Raw genomic sequence first — 20,561 nt, 5'->3', positions numbered from 1 at the left:
GGTGGATTATTTACCACCAAACCACCAAGGATTCTTATCACTATTACTATTTCAAAGAAAGACTTTTAAGATCAATGCCTAGAAACAATGTTTAAACTACCTAGCAAGTCCCTAAAATCCCAACAGGAGTGGAGAACACAAAAGCAATGTACTGTCTCCTAATTGAAAAATACTATTGATATAAAAGCTGATTTATCTTATTTTATAAATTCCTCCATTTTTAGGTGAATTATTCATTCACTTATTCATGCAAAATATTTACGAGCTCTCCTCATATGCAGGCAGAGTCCCAGGTTCTGGGGATATTCAGTAAAGAACAAAGAAGACAAAATCCTTTTCTTTGTAGAACTTGCATTCTAGTAGGTGACAAACCAGAAGCAAGGTAAAGTATGGTGATGTGAGATAGTGGTCTTCAGGAAGGAATAAAAATAAAGCATAGTCAAACGGGTTGAAATATCAGAGATGGAACAGTTCTATTTTAGACAAAATGGGGCAGAGAAGGCTTTATAAGAATACAAAATTCAACTTCTTTTTAATTCAATGGAACATATGCAGACTTATGCTGCTTCTGATCGAGGGGACACTCAGTCATCCCACCCTATTCCCATGATATCGAATAAACCTTTCCACACGGCAGGGGCTCCTAACTTCCTACTCCAGCCCACACCACTAAGCTAAATGATAGTTACCCTTCAAGACACATGGAAATATCAACCCTCATCTTCATCCTAAGCAACCTGGGCTCATTGAAAGGGCCCCTCATTAGGCTCCCAGACTCCTGTGCTCACCTAGTGATGTCGTTCTAGTTTCTTTGTCCATCACTCCAACTACACACACACACACACACACGAACACACTTAAGAATACAATCATGACTACAATACGTATAGGCACTATGCCTGCCTTATTTTAGTCGTTCTTATCTACTTGTATTTACCTTATCTGGCTAACGCTTGAGGAGCTTGGTTATTTCCTAGGGTAAATATCCAGAAAGTGGCAAAGCCAATACTCAAACCTCCGCAGAGTCCAGCTCTAAGACAGTTTTTTCTCTGCATCCAGCTGCCTATCAATAGAGTAAAAACAGAAATGAAGGATGCGAGGGTGTATGTGAAACTCTGAAGAGCCAATCACTCAAACACTGACTCTGCCCTTGAGCTTGAACTCATTCTGCCAAGCCCGAGGCTCCCACTACGGTGACTCGCAGGAGGGCCTTTTAAAGAGCAGGTATGCTCCTGAGTAACTAGTGCTTCTCAGCCAGTTCCTGGGGAGAAGCTCAGCAATGAAGCGGTTCAGAGTCAGACGTGGAAGAGCGTTCACAGACAGACGTGGAAGAGCATTCACAGAGATGAAACGGTATAAAGCGCCGGTGGGCACCCCGATACGGATCATCCCCACACTCAGCCTGCCTCATCACCTGCAGCAGTCACCTGAAATGCATTTTTAGACTCTGCTACAACCTAAGTCCCTCAAAGGCTAAGCCATAATAACTCAGGAGCAATTTTCTTTAAGGGGGAAATATACATGACTGGAAATATTTGCAGGAAAATTTCTTCAGAAAAGAGGATTAACTCCGATTGAACAGTCGTTTAGGAACTGGCCGTGCCCAGGATCAGAGAAAGAGGAGTTCATCAAGGATCAGAATCATCTTGGCCATTTCAAAATCCTAGGGTTCGGGACTTCCCTGGCAATCCAGTGGTTGAGACTTTGTGCTTCCGATGCAGAGGGTGCAGGTTTGATCCCTGGTCAGGGAACTAAGATCCCACATGCTGTGCAACACTGCCAGAAGAAAAAAAAAAAAAAGCCTAGGGTTTACTAGCAACATTTCTGTCCTTGAAAGAAGCATGAATTTCTCAAGTACTGCTGCTGCTGTTGCTAAGTCACTTCAGTCATGTCTGACTCTATGAGACCCCATAGATGGCAGCCCACCAGGCTCCTCTGTCCATGGGATTCTCCAGGCAAGAACACTGGAGTGGATTGCCATTTCCTTCTCCAATGCATGCATACATGCTAAGTCATCTCAGTCGTGTCTGACTCTGTGTGACCCTATGAACAGCAGCCCATCAGGCTCCTCTGTCCAAGGCATTCTCCAGGCAAGAATACTGGAGTGGGTTGCCATTTCCTTCTCCTCTCCTGTACTATTACGTCACAAAAGGATAGTAAACACTGCATTGTTTGCCTTTCTCTCTATTGCTACATTTAAACAATGGAGGTAAAATTAGTCATTAGATCCTGACTCCAAAACAAATCCCAATTTAATTACTTTTTATATTCAGGTAAAAATGGAAAGTTCTTCTGGGGATAGCAAGTTTGTTTGTTTATATTACACAAGACATCAACAGTGTGATAGACCTCCATAGAGTTAACTAACAGAAAACAGGCAGAAAATATCCATCAATTATGTATGTGTACATGTATTATATATCCAGAATTTCATACGGCATGAAAATGCCTTGTAGGAGGGCTGGATAAGAAGTCTGAATATCCAGAAAGTAAGAATTTAAGAACTCTGCATTCTATACTCAATAATTCTTAAGTGCAAATTATGGTTTAAATACACGGTAACTAGTCACTAAACTGTAATCGGATCCAGTGGATAAAATTACGGCCTTGGGAATCCCCAACTTGATTCAGATTCAGATCATTTACTAGTGCTACGATCTTGGTTTGCTTTATTAATCCAAGTCTCAATTTCTGCACTCAACAAAATAAAAAAGAGAGAGAGAGAGAGACAGATAATCTAGTCAAGAAGCCCCTGTGCAAAACCCACTGGGCCAGATGTTTTGCAAATGAGAACTTTTCACATTTAGAAACGTTTTAAGGTAGATAAACTGTATAGTAAGTAAAACCTTCAGCAGAGTCTGGGGCAGTAGCCTCTAATCAAACACATTAACATTTCTGCAGGGAAATATATGAAGTCACAGTAATGGGATGCATTACGACTATAAATAGCCTCCAGTCAGTTCTGCTACCTGAGTGTGCATCAGGCATACAAAAAAATCATTTTTGTATTTTGACAAAGAAAAGAGCGTAGATGTGTTTTATTCATATATTGTTTGTATATGTGTATATATGCACACATAAACACGTATATGTATACATGTGGAGGGGGAGGGAGCTACTGTTAGAATCAATCAGGACTGTGCCCACAGAGTGCTTTAATAATAATGCTCAATACAAAACAATATTGACCAGAATGCAAATTCCGTGAAGGCAGGGGTTGTTGGTTTGTTCATCAACAGGCCCCTATCCACCTAAAAATGTGTTTGCCTCAATAATACGTGTTCTCCGAATGATTCCTGACACCACCTTCTCCGGATTTCCCTTGCCCAAGTGAAACTACCTGAAGTGAAAAAGCATAATCCTTGGGGAGGCTCAGTCTGCTTTGCAAGACAATGAGGTGCAAGCACAAATGGGATCAGAAGTTTCCAGTGGGACACCAAGTCTTGAAGCTCAATATTTAAATTTTTTTTTTAATCACTGCATTTCGGAAACACATAGTATTGGCATGATTCACTTCTGAATCTGACTTATCAGGAAAATCAGTGCTTGGCAGGCTCATAATTGGAATTCTACCTACAATGATGGTATGTGCCCAAATTAACAGAAGTTTATGAATAATTCTGAGGAAAAAAGCATGTATAGTCTTCAACAACCCACAGTGAGACTGTGTAAATCAGGCAGTGCCTATCAGCAGAACAGGGAACACTTGTCTAACTTGCCAACAGCAAAACAAACGTAAACCCAGTCTAACACATACACGCACATGCACCTGCGCAAACACACACATCACCAGACCAAAACTTTGATTCTATCCATTTGATTCCACCTGACAATGAATTAATCAATATCCTATTGCAGTCACTGAATGACCCTAAGTACAAAGCACTGCTAAGCACCCACTCCAAGAATCTACCTTTCTCCATCCTAGGTTAATAACTGAAACAACAAATGAATCACAACAAAAAAAAGGAGAAAAATCTACCTGCAATTGGAGATACACGGCCTCAGAATAAAATGGGACAAAATAACATCTTAGGAATCCAGGTGGTAAAAAATGCATACATCTTCCAAGTCCTGTAAGCTACAGGAGAGGTTTGGCATGCAGACTTTTTCTATGAAATGAGAATGAGAATGCTTATTTGTGTATGCATTACACAAGTGTTATTATAGCTATGATATAATAGATGGGAAGGGTGGGAGAGGTGGGGAGGATGAGCTTTCCAGAGAAAAGCAGTTTGTCTGCATTTAAATCTGTTACTGTGGGATTATTCATATTCCTAAAGAAACCAAGAGGTAAATGAACTAGCCATCTGGCCAAAAGTACGTACAGCTAAGTGCAGCAACAACTGTGACAAGCCTACTGTTAAAGATCTAGAGACCAGTAAGATCCCAAAAGTGGGATCTTAAAAACGAAGCTTACCCGGCCAACAAGGATCGGTTCAGGTCCAGAAAACTCTTCCAGGACAAACATTTGATTCCAAACCCAGCCTCTTTTGGAGCGATTCAAAATCCGCTGTTCTTCACTCAGCCTGTTTAGTTCCAATGGGGATCCACTCATTAGAACCGGAGACTGATTCATCGGAGCCGAGTAAATACAAGGGGGAAGAGTAATCCATAATATTATTAATGGAGTCCAGAGATCCAAGAGCATTTCCGCTAGCCGTTCTGGCATGGTCCCACCAGTTAAGCAAATCACCACGAAAATGAGACAATTACTTTTTTTGCCTCCGGTCTGCAGCCATCCAATTCATCATGCGGTGCTGAGCATTTACTTACAGCCCTGCCATGTGTTTACAGCACAGGAAACAGACATCATCTACGCAGTTTTTCTAAGACCACGATCCATGGGCTGTCCTTCTCATTGAAATTTCCTGCAAAAACAAGGAGGGAGAAAACTAATGATCCACTGCCAACAGGTTTTAAAACAAAATCACTGCTTTTCAAAAGCATGTGAATGAACATTTCCCACAGCCTTGAATTAAGAAAGTGGATCCATATAGATTGAGAATAAGTAGGCTCACAGGTCTTTTTATACTTTAAGCTTTCAGATATTCATATTAATTTTTGTTGGCTTCCCAGGTGGCGCAGTGGTGAAGAATCTGCCTGCCAGTGCAGGAGACACAAGAGACATGGGTTAGATCTCTGGGGGGAGGGCGTGACGGCTGTCAGGAATTCCCCTGGGGGGAGGAAATGGCAACCCACTCCAGTATCCTTACCTGGGTGGGCTACAGTCCATGGGGTAGCAAAGAGACACCACTGAGCACACACGCATGTAAGACTGTGTTGGACAGGACTTAGCAACTGAGCACAGCAGCGCAACACAACGTTAATTTCTGTTATCTGCTATTTATCAAAAACTGCTGCAAGTCCCTGAAATTTGCTTCTCCCTCCTTGTTTTTTTTTCCTTCTTTCTCCCTTCCTTTTTCTTTCATGCCTCCCTCCCTTTTCTCTCTCCATGGCTTTCACTCTCTTTTCTCGCAGTCTGATTGTAACGCAAGTATGGGTGTTGCCAACGTAGCCCTCCTGCATTCCTGTAGAGATTGCAATTCTTTCTTCCTTCCTTCATTTCTTCCTCATTTTCTTCCTTCTCTTCTCTGTCTCCTTCCCCACCCTCCAGTTTAAAGAGAAGTTCTAGTTCCCTTTGGGCTGCACTATGTGAAGAAACTAGTTTCAATGGTTAATTAAAAAAAAAAAAAGCTACAAATGAGAACGGAAGGGAAATAGCCCCAGTTGTTACCGTCTTAGCTGCCACAGCCCATCAGAAGGGATTGTCCAGCTCAGGCTGCAGAATACAATTCTCTGCCAGGATGCTAATAATGAGTGAATAAAATTAGAATGCTCCCAGAGAGAAATTCTGTAACGTCCAGCATGTATGTTATAATCAGGACAGTGTCAAGGCTCCCATTCCAAATGTACAGTTGAACAGGAGATTTAAATTATGAAAAGCTCCTTTGGGAATGAAATATGGTAAAAATACAATTTTCAATTGAGGAGATTTCAGAAAGGGATGCACAAAAAAATCCCCATTACCTGAGGTGTCAAATACATTTTTTTTGCTTACCTTCGGTGTGGCAAAACATGTTTCTTCCCTCTCAAAAAAATTATTTTTAAGGAAATAATGTTCCCCACATATCCCAGAGAGAAGTCTAGCTGAATTAGATTAAATGGGAAAATAATTCCTCAGAACACCATGGGGAATAGTTTGGCTCAGGGAATTCATAATGTGGTAGGGAAACTTTGCCCTGTGTGTCCCTGGTTCCATTCTGGCTCAGAATGGGGAAGCAAGAAAGTGCTTAACATTGGCTTAGCTAGTGAGTGGTCTTAGCAAAGCCAGATGTAAGGGGCAGATTTAGATCCTGCTGCAAAGACAGGCAGGATTCTATCTAACAAGGTGGTGAATAGAATCGCCCTGTTTGTCACTTTTCGCCTGGGCTCACCTCCATCACTGGGATTCTCTGTGTACCTCAAAAGAGGCTCCACCCTGATCAGGGCACAGGAGAATCCCTGCAAACAGCAGTTGCAATGGAAACTGAAGGCAAGAAAATCTTTGAACAGGAAATCAACTCAGAGAAAGAGTCCAGAACAAGGCCCCCAGCTTTCCCTAAAACTGCAGTACCAGCAGGGAGATCAGGCTTCCTGTATAGCAGATTTCCAGGAAGACCTTGTCTCATCCCATCTGAGAACAGGCCTTTGCAGGCTTCGAATTTAAAACAAAAGTTGACAGATCTTGATAGAAAAATCCCTTCAATATCAAGTTTTCTGTATGGTCAATCCACTTAAACAGTGTTTAAACTTAAAATACTTAGCATGTACAGCACACCCATCACATGCCATGCAATCTCCTAAACATGGGGCAGGAACAGTGATGCAGGATTAGCGTGTTACTCGCGAGACTGTCTGTTTTACAGGCAGAAAATCCTGGGCTGGAATCCCAGCTCACCCGACTTGCTGTCTCTGTAATAATGGGAAGAACTACTTAAGTTCTCTGAGCTTCTGTTTTCTCTTCTGCAAAATGGCAGTAAGAAGAATTCCTAATTTCCAGGCAGTAGGGTGATTCAGAAACAAGACTCAGATGAAACACCCAGAACCTGGGAAACACTCACTAAGCTGTGATGCTTGTTCTCCTGAGCCAGACTAAGGAGGCGGTCCTGACACTATCTCTGCCCTTGAAAAGCTTCAGTTAAAAAAAAAAAAAAAAAAAATCAAAGGAGCAGAGAGTTAATAAGCTGTGTGACTTCTGCAGGAAAGGTAAAGGTATGAGAGTGACAAAGGCAGTCAAGAAGCCTCCCTAAGGTGGGATGTGGGTGGACCAGGGTGATGCTGGTAAGAGAAGGGCTGGACCATACTGGATGGAAGGGAATACTCATTTTAATCATGGAGGCTCAGCCTAAACACTTCTCAGGGGCAAAAAGACTTCTTCTTTCCAAACCTACCCTGCTTCATGCTGGGCCATACCTGAATGCTCAAGAGCCATGTAGACCATCCTCTGGTGGCCTGAACGCTATAGAGGGAGAACCATGAGATGGTTGTGAGTTTCCTCTAGCTCCAGCCAGCCTGGGGTTTGGATTCCAGCCAGAGAGCCACCTTTACCAGTTGCATAACTGGGGGTCAATTAAAAATAATAATAATAAAAAAACTAGAATGCTATTGACCTAGCTGGTTTATTTTGAAGATTACAAGTGATAATTTTGGTAAAGTGATTAAGAATGCACAGTTATTTTTAAACTGTGCCAAATACTCTGCAAGTATTCTCTGGCATCTGCTTTGTTGTTAATGACTCTGGGATTAAAGCAGTTTAATCTCAATTTAAAGTCCTAACAGACACTTCCCTGATGGAAGCCACCAAGCAGATGGATTGCCACCAAGCCACTCGGGATGGAATGTGACACAATTCCTCCCTGAACTCGTCAGAATCAGGTAAAAAGTAATAGGCCCTGAAACTGTTTTATACAATGGCATAGCTTCACTAGTTAGAATAAAGGGATTAATCAATAAAGAACATATGCATAGCCCCAAATAGTATCCATGAACACAAGATCTTGCAGTCAGATAAAACTTACTGTGCCTTGTAAGTTTTGTTACAAGGCACAGTACTTACAAGCCACAGTAAGTTTTATTCAAAACTGAGGTGTAGAGTAATGATATGACTTGCTTAAAGAACACCTCCAGTAAAGAGAAAAACAGCTATTTGAATCTAGGTAATCTAACTTTAGAATTCTTTCTTACCACAGTCCCTTCTCTTGTTATCTAAATATTTGATGAGCTTATACTGTGGGTCAGGCATGAAAGCAAGAGAAGCAAACATATCAGAATTCTTATCTTCAGGAAGCCAAGAGCCAAGGTAAAGACTAAGAAATGAATACTTAGAATATCCTATTAAGTCTCAGAAACTTTAGGGTAGTACAGAATGATGGGTATGCCACTCATCTTCACTGCCTTAAAGAAGGCTTCCTGGGGGAAGCATCATCTAAACATCGAAAAGGAATAACCCGAAGAGGGGAGGGTAAGTAAAAAGGGTCATTTAAGTCAATCAATGAACAAGAACGAAACCATTCAGTAATACACGATTTGGGAATGAATTAGTACCGAGGGTAGTTTTCAAATCATTTCTTGTCATATTATCTAATCCATGGCCATGGTATCTTCTTACTACCCACCACATCATTCTAATTATGGTCTCTAGACTACATGTCAAATTGACGTCCTCTTCTCTGCCAGAGGTTTGTGAAGAGAAGAGTGTGTTCAATTTCGAAAGCTCTCAGGCATAAAAATAAGCGCCATTCCACAACGATGATATGCTCAGTCATGTCCAACTCTTGTGACCCTATGGACTGTAGCCCAACAGCCTCCTCTTTCCATAGGATTTTCCAGGGAAGAATACTGGAGTGGGTTGCCATTTCCTCCTCCAAGGAATCATCCCAACCCAGGGATCGAACCTGCGTCTCCTGAGTCTCCTGCACTGGCAGGCAGGTTCTTTACCACTGAGCCACCTGGTGAGAGTATGGGAGACAGCAACTGGATGCACAGTGAGATTGGTATTTTAAATAATGTTTAATTTTAACTAAATGCTGTCAGAGCCTGAGGTTGTGTCCCTCTTTGTTGAAAAGGAAGACAAGCAACAGTTAGAGGTAAGGGTGTGCAGTTAAATGTTTACCAAGTGGCTATCTGAAAGAAAAAAAATCCCTGATTTTTTAATTTCCATGATACAAATACTTCCACCGTGACCAATTTCAAGTTTTCAATGTGGTCACTAACCAGGTATGACAATTGGCGAAAGTTAAGAAACACCTCTGGTTTAGTCAAGTAAGAGTTTCTTCCAGCATACCCCTAAGTGATGCTTCTCAAACTTAAATATGCATACAAATCCTGGAAATCTTTCTAAAATGCAGATTCTGATCCAGTAAGTCTAGAGTGGGGCTTGCAACTCTGCATTTGTAATAACCTCATCTGTGAGGCAGATGCTGTAGCTGGAAAAGCCTAGAGTTCGCAGGAATAAAACCACCTAACTCAGATCTCCTTCTTATGAAGACTTGAAAGATTCAGTGGTGTGGTACGAAAGTTACTTCCTCCTCAGTGTCATTAAATAGCATGCCCATAAACTACTTACTATGTGGGAATAGACTTTGGGAAAACCAGCAATAGAATGTATGAATAAATGAGATTTTGTATGATGTCATAACTTTTATACTTAACCCACTCCATATGGAACACTGGAAAAACTGCTCCAATAAGCAGTGTGTTCCCACGCATGCTATTAGGGGGTGTTGAGACTTGACCTTCACTTTAACGAAGTCTATTACTAGGAGAGAAATGGGATTCTCTTGTGATAATCAGAACTGTGCTATTTATATGCGGCACTCTGCCATGGGCGGAGCTAATGTTGTCCTCTTAGATAATCAGAGAACAGCTTTATAGGAATTCTTGAGATGCAACCAAATGTCCTGTCACTGTTATCAGAATTAATAAACATTGTAATAGTAGCTGCATATACAAACTGCTTAACTCTACGCAAGGAAGAAGAAATTGAGTGAGGTTGTAAAGCTTGGGTAAAAAAAAAAAAAATCAATGTATTTTTAGATTTTCTAACCACAGTATGTATGTCTGGCCAAGCAATCCACTTTATTATAATGCTGCTGCATTGATTTACACCCCGAGAGTGAGATGAAGAGATTTTACAGTCCCTCTGGAATTCTTACAAAGAAGTAACTAGAATTCCCCCTAAGAAGATGTTTCGTTTTAGGTAAGATACTTACAGTCCTGCTTTTCATTCACACTTACATTTTAGAGATAGCTTTAATTACAGCCTGGTCTGACCCCACTGACTTCAACTTTTTTTTTGAGGTTAAAAAAAAAAAAACTTTCAGATAAGTCATTATGCAAAAATATTACTGCACCATTGACTTGGTAAACAACAAAGATTGCAGTTCCCAACGATGAGCCACACTCTGAAGCCTAAAATAAAAACGGGCTTTTACCGACACTTCAGAATTCAATCCTGCAGATTATTGTGGTTGACAGGAAATTATGCTTTTATTATCCACTGGGCTTAGTGGCCACAATATTTCATGGAAGCAAAAATGACACATAAGACCAGAGAGTTTCTATTAAAAATGTTTCTGACCTTGAATTTAGAGCCATTAGCAGGCTGCTTCAAAACAGGTAAATGCACATTGAATTCAAAGTGGTATTTCAGCAACACAGGGTACGCGATTCAGCCTGCGGCCCAGTGCGATTCATGCCAAGCCCTGGAGAACTAGAGACAAACAATACTTGCGTGTGTCCAAATATAAATAATGCAGGAGAATCACCTTTCCTAAAGCCTTCAGAATACCCTGACCAAATTCCCTTGGCAGAACAGAATTTAATTTTTTTTTTCATTTACACACACACAGAGGATTATCTCTCCTCTCAACCACAACTCTTCTGGACATCTTTCTTTGGCATCAAATCATACATTTATCCAACTGTCTCTCTATCCAAAAGCACATTATTTGCTTGTTTTACCACCCAAAATAATAGCTGTCAAATCTACTCTACTTTTGCTATTATTGACACGCTATTGTTTTTTTTTTTTCCTACTGGAAGCTTTAGTTTTCTTTAAGTTTGATAATTACTGGTTACCATGGCAAAGACAGTTCCTCCTCATCCTTTCCCAAGATGCAGTCAAAACTCTGTCCTTCACATAGAAGCTTTCCTGCTATAGACATCTCAGAACTGGGGTAACAAAGACAGGAGGGTCAAGTTTCTTTTCCTAGTGTTTACAGGCTCAGAAATTTATTTAATGAACTTTCTTAGAATTATAGGGTTAGTTAAGATACTGAAGCTGAATCTATCCTGTCGGATCTTCTTCAGGCAGAACTGTCTTGAAACCACATCAGAACGATGAATCTAAGTCCCGCACTTTCCTTGCCTATAAGAGTCATGCCAGGAAGTCATTTCTCAAGTGTAATTTAAATCCTTCCTTCTCCATTTAAAAGCCACATCCTTTGCTGTCTTTAAAGCACCTGCTCAGAGTTTAACAGCCAAAGACCTAATGAGGGAAAACAATTTGTGCTGGCCCTCTGCTGGGGGAGGTCATGGAGGAGCTGTGATGGCAGGTTCATCCATGAGCTGGACCCTGGCAATCAAAGGCTCCTTACCCCTCCCTGTCCTTGGAATGCATGTCCTGCCCACTGTGTCTGCATTAACAGTCACTTCAAAGATGTAGCCTTGAGAGAGCTATGTGTTACTGAGATCATCTGGATGGTACATGAGACTGAATGCCATGAACATCTCCGTGTAAATGAACTTTAAGATTCCAGCAAGCAGACGCAGAGATCTTGTGGTTGCCCAAGTCAAGCCTCATATGTAATGTCCATTCCCTTGTTTATTAAAACTGCCACCTACCAATCTGGAGTGGCTTGCCTCTTTTTCCGTCTCTCCTGGAGCTCCAAGTATAAGGGTCGGCTTTGAATTTCACCCCCTACCCTCTCTGCAAACTCCAAGGTTGCAAACCAACATGACTTTAAATCAGAGTAACCACTAGGAAATCAATCTTACCCTTAACAATCTTGTTAATACAGCTGAACTGTGGGGGCACAGAGGCTGAGAACCTTGACTCTGGAGTCAGAAGTTCTTTGAATCACAGTCCTATCATTCCTAAGATAAGTGACCTAGGCAAATTTATCTCAATAGTGGCAGATGAGGGAACTGACGTGAAGGATGGTGAAAAAAATTAAATGAGATAAGCTTTGTAAAAACTCTTTTGTCAGTGTAACAATGATAGTTACAATTTATTGAATGTTTCACCTGCTTCACAAAGAACCTTGACTAATTTTTTAAAACTATTTGATGTGGATTTCTTGCTGGATACATCAGTGGGGAAAATTCTGGTGCTCTGTGTAAACAGGTAATAAAATAACTTTTTCCAGCTTTTTTTTTTTTAATGGCATGAACCAAGTGAGATATAAGTAAAACAGCATTTCACAAATAGCTTTTCCTATCCACAGTTAATATACACTTAATGTCTTCAAATAATTTTATGAGGCCTCTAAAGGGTGGTATTTTTTAAAATTATTTAAGTACAGTTGATTTATAACACTGTATTAATTTCTGCTGTACAGTAAAGTGATTCAGTTATACATATATATTCTTTTTCATATTCTTTTCCATTATGGCTTATCATAGGATATTGAGTATATCTCCCTGTGTTATATAGTAGGATTAAAGGGTGGTATTTTTAACTTTCCCCCACCCTGGGGTCATCCATGTCTCTCTTTTCCAAAGAAGACATGGCATTGCCCATCATCATTAATCCTAAAAGGGCAAAGGGTAAAGTGCAAAGGACAAAGTACAATTACACCAGAACTACTCACTTTCAAATTGTCACCACTCACTGAAAAACTCTTCTCTCCTACAAGAAAAATTCCATTGCATGTCATAATCATGTAGTATATTCTCATGAGAATGGTTCAAGTGGGAAGTGCCTATTAATTCAAAGATGAGGATACAGTGACATCTAAACACTACTCAGACAGGAGTTGAGAAGATAATCTTAACTAGAGGTTGCATTTAGGTAGTGTCTTCTTCCAAAAAATATTTAGCAAATTCTTGATATGTTTCAAGAAATTTTAGTACTACTGATGATGGTTAAAAATTAGAAGCTTTCCCTTCCTGCTTAAAGAATGTGGAAACAGCATTGTTGTATGGCAGAAACCAATACAACATTGTAAAGCAATTTTCCTCCAAATGAGAAGTTAAAAAAAAAAAAGGAAATGTGGAAATGGTTAAAATCAGTATAACACATAACCAGGGCTACAGAGTCTACAATACTGAAACTGGAATGCAGCCAAATATCCCAGCCTAATAAGTCAAGATTCTGCCAATTAGATTATACTGTGTAGTAACCACCCTCACAAGTGCACCTTACTTCCATTCTTTCATGTTTCAAAGACTTTATAGCTTAAAAACCACCCACAAGCACTGTTACCATGAACTCCACATGGACATAGATGATGGGTAGGTAAACGGATAGCAAGCAATTATTTGACAAAAATGATATTTAGATATCACTTTGAATGTATAGTTTCTGAAAATTAAATTGCTTATACAGATTCTAAATAAGTGTACCTCCTTCAGCTGCTATATTTTAGTGAAATTCAAAAATCAAGCCTGTTTCACTACTCCAATAAAAATAGATTTGAATTATTTATTTCATAATTCTGAGCATCCCCATTTTAAAGATGGCAATACTTGGGACATAGAAAAGTTGAATTCCATTTGTCAAGCTGAAACAGCAATGGGCTAATAAAGAATGAAATGTGCTCTTGCAATTTTTACATTATATTTTGGAGATAAGGCTCCATAGATAGGAAAGAAAAGCATTCCTTAATGATATTCATATTATTCCCCATCTACTTATTTTATGTTATTTGTGTTACATCAGGAATCAACTAATCATATTTTATGCATGAATTCATTTAGAAAGAAACAATGCATGGAAAATATGGTCCCTATTGCTAATAGAATATGAATATAGTCTAATAATATTTTCACTTAATGATATAGAAGAATTAAGAAGATTCCATTTAATATTTCTTTGAAGTGCATTCCATTTGCTTAAAATATCCGTAAATACATCCATGAGGACTTTCTGATGGAACTTTTTTTTTCCTGTGTGTATTTGTGAGGGCCAGGTATCCTGCTGATTAAAATCGATATAGAGGAGTCTTCTAACAGACACAGAATTGCAAGTCACATGAGGTTGATGCGAACTGTTCAAATATAATATATATGAAAGAATTAAAGAAGAGAGGCAGGGAGCAAAAGAAGGAAAGAAGAAGTAGTTTTCTCATTGGGTTTTTTTTTTTTTTTTAATAAATTCTCCACGAGGGAAAGGTACAGATACTGAGTTACACGTGCAAGACTTCCATAATTAGAGCATTTTTCCCAATAAAATATAACTTCCCATCACACAGAGTTTAAAAGCATTCTTGATGCAAGTCTAGTCTTAGAAGTATTCTTAATTTTTATAAGTCCATATCATTTAAAAAATGATTTTGAGGGAGAAATAAATGCTTTGTGGCACATGAATAAAAATGACTTCTTAAAAAAGGGAAAAGCTGTATCTAAGAAAATACTTGGGACAATTTATGAAATTTCTGTAGAGAAAACTGAGGTAGATGGTCACAATATTAGACTTTAGATATACTTGTATCCCTCCCTCCCCCTTACTGAGACTATCCTAGAAAAGAAATTTAAAAAAAAGCACAGGGCTTGTTAATTGTCAATGCATTAAATCAATGCTGACTGAGCACTGATTCCATGCTCTACTCTCAACCAACCATCATCCCAGCATTTGTAGCTGTCTTTGACAAGCAGAGTAGGGAAAGAAACTGTTTGAAGGTTCCAAATACAAGTGTTATTCTTTTATGATGGTGTCCAAAGAGATAGAGAAAAATCACTTCTGTGCATTTCCTCCTCCTAATAGAACTTTACAGAAAACAAGACTTCTAAAGTCAAGACAGTGGATGATATTTGTGATAGGGAATAGTACATGACATTTAAAACTCAGGAAATAAAAGTTTGGGACATGAGAGAAAAAGGAAACAGCGTTGGCCTGGATGCTCTGCCATGAAGAGGTGATGGAGATTTCGTTCACAGCAACGTATGGGAGAAGCAGCTGAACGGTATCCATTGAACTTATTTCTTTTCTGACCTTTTGAAGTTGCCAGGTTCAACTAATTTTCTCCTCCTGGTTACATCTGGAGGCGGGTTCCAGAGGCAGGAGCCAACAGTGCAGTTGAGATACACTGCACACGCCACACCATCAGCAACTTGCCAGGGACTCAAAAGAGAGCAGACGAACGGCTCTGTGGTTAATTAAGCCCCACGACATCAGTGGATGGCCTCAGACCATCAACATATTCTATTCCACAAGTATACATTTATGAGATTTTGTAAAAAACATCTTCCCACACCACAGAGTTGTGTTTGCTTTAAAAGACTAGTCAATATATGAATCCAAGAAGCCTAGAGGGCAAATCAAATCATCTAAAGCAGATGAAAGGGCAAAGAGAATAGGATAAGAATCTCCTACTTGAACCAATAAGTGAGTTAGTTATCTAGAGACATTTTTAGGTTTTCTAGAAATAAGCTCTGTGTGTGTGTGTGTGTGTGTGAGTTACACCTAATACAGAGCAAAGGAATCAGCCTTGGTTTAATTCTGTGCTCTGTAGGAGGTATACAATACACCAAAGACAGGAGCTTTTCCCAAACTAAAAAGCAAAGTTACTCCATTTCACCTGTGAATGCCAACAGTGTTGAAAACAGAAAAAATGCATTTCCCCCACGCCTTGCTTCTCTGAATAACATTGTAAAAAATACAAAATTATTGAAACTAGTATTGACAGCACCATTGAGCAGAATAGTTTTGAAAAAGTCTATGGACCTTAGTTTGCACCTATAATTTAAAGGCTAGTCTGTTTTGCTTTTTCCTTGATTTGTCAGACACAAAACATTGCTGATGGAGTATGAAAGAATGGTTGGCAATACAAACTGAATGCCGTTTTATCCATGAAAAGCTTTTGTTTGTGCATGGCAATTTTGCTCAGATTGGAATGTTGATAAAATTGTAAGGTATACTACCTTAATAGAAAAATAATGAAGATTATTAATTTTGTCTTTAGAGAATTAGTTACTTCTAATGATAAAGTTACTTCTGAACAGTTGCCGATTAAGTGTGGATTCTAACTTTTCTGTCTGTGCTTGATCTTTTTTCCTCACCTGTAAACAGAGAAAGGAACTGTGAGAGGAAAGCCCTGAGGTACAGCTTCCTGAATAGAATCATTATACCCTCATTCTTTGGAGTTTTCTTGCTTTGTTCCAAGAATCAGGTGCTCCCTGCTAACCAGGAGCATCAGACCTTAAATCTGTTCAGTTTACAAGGAAATGTTGCATGATGAGGATGTTTATATAACAGCCTTTACAAAATGCCTTCTCAAGCGGCCTACTACACCCTGCAGAGCATGTTTCACAGATTGTTTTGTTGTTTTTTGTTCATTTTTTTTTACTTTGAGCGAATTGCCATTGGCTACTTCTACTGTGTTCAGTGCTAAATTAACCGGTGGCTTTAGATGAATACTGTCTTGACCAGAGAGCAGCACGTAATGCCCACATAAAGTTATCTTTCAGGTTAAAGACTTCCTTCTTTATTCAGTTGATGCATGTACAGCAGGCCAATGGAGCTACTATTCCAGTGAGGGTTGCAACAAAACTGTTCTTCAGTTAAATTCTTAACACCTTCAGGAGCTCAAGAAATGTATCTTGGACACCTAAAATGCAGCCAAAATATGTTAAGTGATTTGGGTGGAGAGATTTCCTCATCTGGAGTCTTTAGAGTTTTAAGAGACTATAGATTATAAGGCAGAAGAATTGATTTTTAAATAGTAATAGTAATTGGAAAATAGAAGATCCAGATTGAAGGAGGGGACAGTTAAAAAGTTTGCATGACAGCACTGCAGCAGACATTTCAGAGAACATCAGCCAGTGTCTCTGAAACATCGGGCTTGTTTGTGATGGCTATGGGATACCTGGATGCCCATGTGGATGTCGTGGGGGATGGAGTGAGCAGCGCAAACGGCCACAGAGCAGCCCTGAATGAAACAGTCCCCAGGGCATCTGCGGGGCTCCTCTCTGTTTTCAGACCAGATTTTCTCAACTCCAAGCCCTCTTCAGAGTCCGGGGTGGGGGGGTGGAAATATATATATATATTTATTAAAGATGATTTAAAATCCTGCGACTGCTCCAGCATGAAATGACTATGCGATTGGGGGGGCTTCCAAACTGCTGAAGCAGATTTACAGAATATTGTTAGTAGTATTATTATTTAATAAGAGGGAGAGCCCTAGAATTTCTTTCAGCCACAGAGCTCAGGGAAGTGGAAAAACATGTCTGGACAGGATGATTATGGAGAACTCCCTTTGAGGGATTAAAAAAAAAAAAGTAACCCTCAGAGAACATCCTCTAAAGGCCTCCTGGTTAAAAGAATCTCTTTACACACACACACACACACACACACACACACACACACACACACGATAAAACCCCTGGAAAACCGGACAAGACTGATGAAAAGCAAAAACCAGGCAGAAATTTCAGTTGTGTTTGCCATGAACGACAGGACTCATTTTGCATGCAGTGAGGTACAGAGGCCAGGTTGAATGGATGGAAAATCCCACTCTCGAATCTTACATAAATATCTCCTTCCAGCACATAGTTTTCCAGTTGAAAAGCTCCTATAATGAAGCCGGAGGTGACAGCCTAGGGAGGGTTGTTAACCACTGAGATGGCTGTCAGGAGTGCTGTAAAGAGGGCCGGCGCTTCCTAGGGGCCCCAGCCGCCCCCCTACCCCGTGGCCTCGGATCTGTTTCGCGGTGGTATCCATTCGAGAGGGCAGGACCAGTGCGCCTTCTCCTGCGTCCCAGTTCCCATTCTCGGCCAACAGATATTGTGAAGCCGGGGAAACAGCCGGCTGATCGGCTGAGCAGCTCCGGCGAGCTAAGGGCATGGTCGAATCTTGCCTCTTAAAGAGGAAACTCTGTGGAATCTTCAGGAAACGGTGGTAAAGTTGAAAGGACCCCTTCTCCCTTGCCTAATTATCAGCTCTATCCTTTAACTGGAGCTGAAGTGTGCAGCTGCCAGGGTGGTTTTCCATCACTGACTAATGTGCGTTTGCAACAATAAACAATTAATATTGTTTGATTTCTTACATGTAGCAGCCCAACCAAACTGCTGCCATCTCGGCTCGCGGAGACAAACGGCTCGTCCGGACGTGCCGCCGGCCCTGTGCCCGCGGGGAAGGGTCTCGGGATCACGAAACTTTGAGGTTTCTGCCAGATTGGATGGGGAAGGGTCTGGGCTTGCGGAGAGGGAAAGGCACGGTAAACTGTGGATACCTGTTGGCATCCTCGTTGGCGGCGGCAGATTTTCACTGGCTCCCAGGCTTAGCTGGAGCCTGAGAGAACGGGGATCAAGTCCCTTATGAACCTGTTACGCGCTGCCACAACCCGGGCAAGAATCCGCTTTTCCTCAGGTCCTGCGAGGGGCGCAGCTTGCCCCCCCTCCCCACCCGCCAAGGGTTCGCGGATGGGGAGGAGTGAGCTGTCAGAAAGCGCAGCTCCGGGCTCTGGCGGAGCTAGGAGAGGGAGTCCGAGGGAGTCCCCGGCTCGGCTCAGGAGGCCTCTGCGAGCACAGTCTGGCGGGCTCGGAGAGAACCCGGCTTGGGGGTCTTGCCTGGATGCGGGGCCGTATCTCGGCGTCCACAGAGCCGCGGGGCCGCTAGAGAGCCCGGCAAGTTTGGAACCCGCACCGCGCTTCCCGGGGCCGGAGGAGCCACTTGTGGGAAAGCCGTGGGCTGGGGCTCTCGCGGCTGAGCCGTGGCCCGCTGCCCCACTGCGGGGGTCGCCCTCCGTCTCCTCGGGATTGGGGCGGTGCGGCAAATCAGCCAGAGGGCACCCTCACCGCCACCACCCCGCTCCCCTTCGCCTCCTTTCTGCTCCGGCTGGCACTTGCCTCTCAGCCGGCGGCGGGTGCTTCCCATTCACCGCACGGACCCCGCAGTGAAGGCGCGCGGCTGCAGCGGCGCCTGCCTATGTCGCGAGGCGGCGAAATCGCCAGGCGACCGCAAGAAAGGGAGCCCGGCAGGAAAGCCGGAGGGGCACAGCCTGCTTGCTTCTCCCCGGGATCTGCTGTCAGAGCAGGTTGCAAAAATGGTCAGGTAAAAAACCCTGAGGTGATCCCATCAGCTGCGCATAGCTGGAAAGAAAATTTAGCTCAGCCCCACACTGGGGCAGCGAACCCACATGCACCATTCGAATGGAAGGAGGCGCGCAGGGTGCCGGAAGGGGCAGGGGTATTCCTTAAAAAAAAAAATAATAATAATAAGGTCCCTTCTGGGTCCTCGGGGCATGGATTAAAACGAGGGGTTTGGGTGGAGGATCACTCACTCTTGAGGGGCTCCGCGCGGGCGAATTTCAAGCCTCTTGATTCACTAATGGCTGGAGGGGTTCGAGGTCTGCTCCCGAGGGCGGTGAACAGCGAGCGGTCCCCGCGCGCTGGGCAGACGCCTCCGGATCGCGTTCATGCCTCTCGGAGCTGCGGGGCTTGGTGCTGAGACGCGGGGCGGGCGCGCCGGGCTCTGAGTGTCCGCAGCCCAAAGTGCAGCTTCGCTGGGTGGACGCTACCGTCCGCGCACGAGCCGGCGACAGCAGATGAGCTTCGGGGAAGGAGGGAGATTCCAAATAGATCCACTAATTCTGGGCTGAGCGCTCCGGCGTGCAAGCCCGCCTGCCTGCCAAATGTAACTGTGAAGTGATGTGGAAAAGTGAGTCGGGTGCCTCCCCTGACGGATCTCATTGGGCAGAGCGCAGAGGCAGGTCTACCACTTGGAAATTCATGTAAGCGGGCCCCCTCCCCGCCCCCTTCCTTCCTCCCCCCACCGGCGCTCTGGCGCGCTCGCTCCTCGGTTCTCTCCCGCTACCAAGTGGGCGCACAACTTTTCGCTCCTAGCTCTCGAGCGCGCCCAGCGCGTCTCCGCCTCCGGAGCCACTCGGTGAAGACGCGCCCTTCCGTGCGGTGCGCGCCGCCCGCGGAGGGCCAGGCTCCAGGGTAAAAGGGCTGGCAGACTACAAAAGGATGCGGACGAATGTACCCGCGAGCTTTCTCTCTGAGTCTTCCCGGAGCTCTGGGGCTAGCGAGATCTTGAAAAGCGTCCCAGTGAACCACGGCTGTTTTCCTTGGGAGGAAGAGGACGCGACAGGGCAAAGGGGTGCGCGTGGGCGTCTTGTCTCCTCTTTAAGCCAAGATCCTCAGGCAGACCTAGTGGGGGTGTCGGAAGGACCAATGCCTGCTGCTCAGACGCTGTGGTTTAGAGGCACTGTGTCGCGGTTCTGTGGGTGGTGCGCATTCCTCATATCCCCAGGCTTCTACTTCTTCAGGGAGATGGGATGAGGAAGCGCAGACGGGCAGATGCAAGGGACGCGTAAGTAGGTGTGAAAAAAGCAAAACTTGCTTGGGAGACTGCT

General features: G+C 42.7%; 1 protein-coding gene across 1 annotated transcript in view; it reads right to left on the bottom strand.

Moving 5' to 3' along the window:
• The window catches only part of CDH8 (cadherin 8), a 327,579-nt gene extending 307,632 nt beyond the window's left edge, over positions 1–19,947 (bottom strand). The window contains 2 exon segments of the mRNA XM_040253857.1: positions 4,421–4,871; positions 19,485–19,947. Coding sequence (XP_040109791.1) covers positions 4,421–4,672 — 252 coding nt within the window. The 5' untranslated portion in view covers positions 4,673–4,871; positions 19,485–19,947.
• Between the last annotated feature and the right edge of the window lie 614 nt (positions 19,948–20,561).

The sequence above is a fragment of the Oryx dammah genome, unplaced genomic scaffold, assembly GCF_014754425.2.
Source record: "Oryx dammah isolate SB20612 unplaced genomic scaffold, SCBI_Odam_1.1 HiC_scaffold_13, whole genome shotgun sequence".
In the NCBI taxonomy this organism is placed as follows: domain Eukaryota; kingdom Metazoa; phylum Chordata; class Mammalia; order Artiodactyla; family Bovidae; genus Oryx; species Oryx dammah.
The sequence above is the reverse complement of the archived record's forward strand: the minus strand, read 5'-3'. Positions and strand labels throughout refer to the sequence as shown.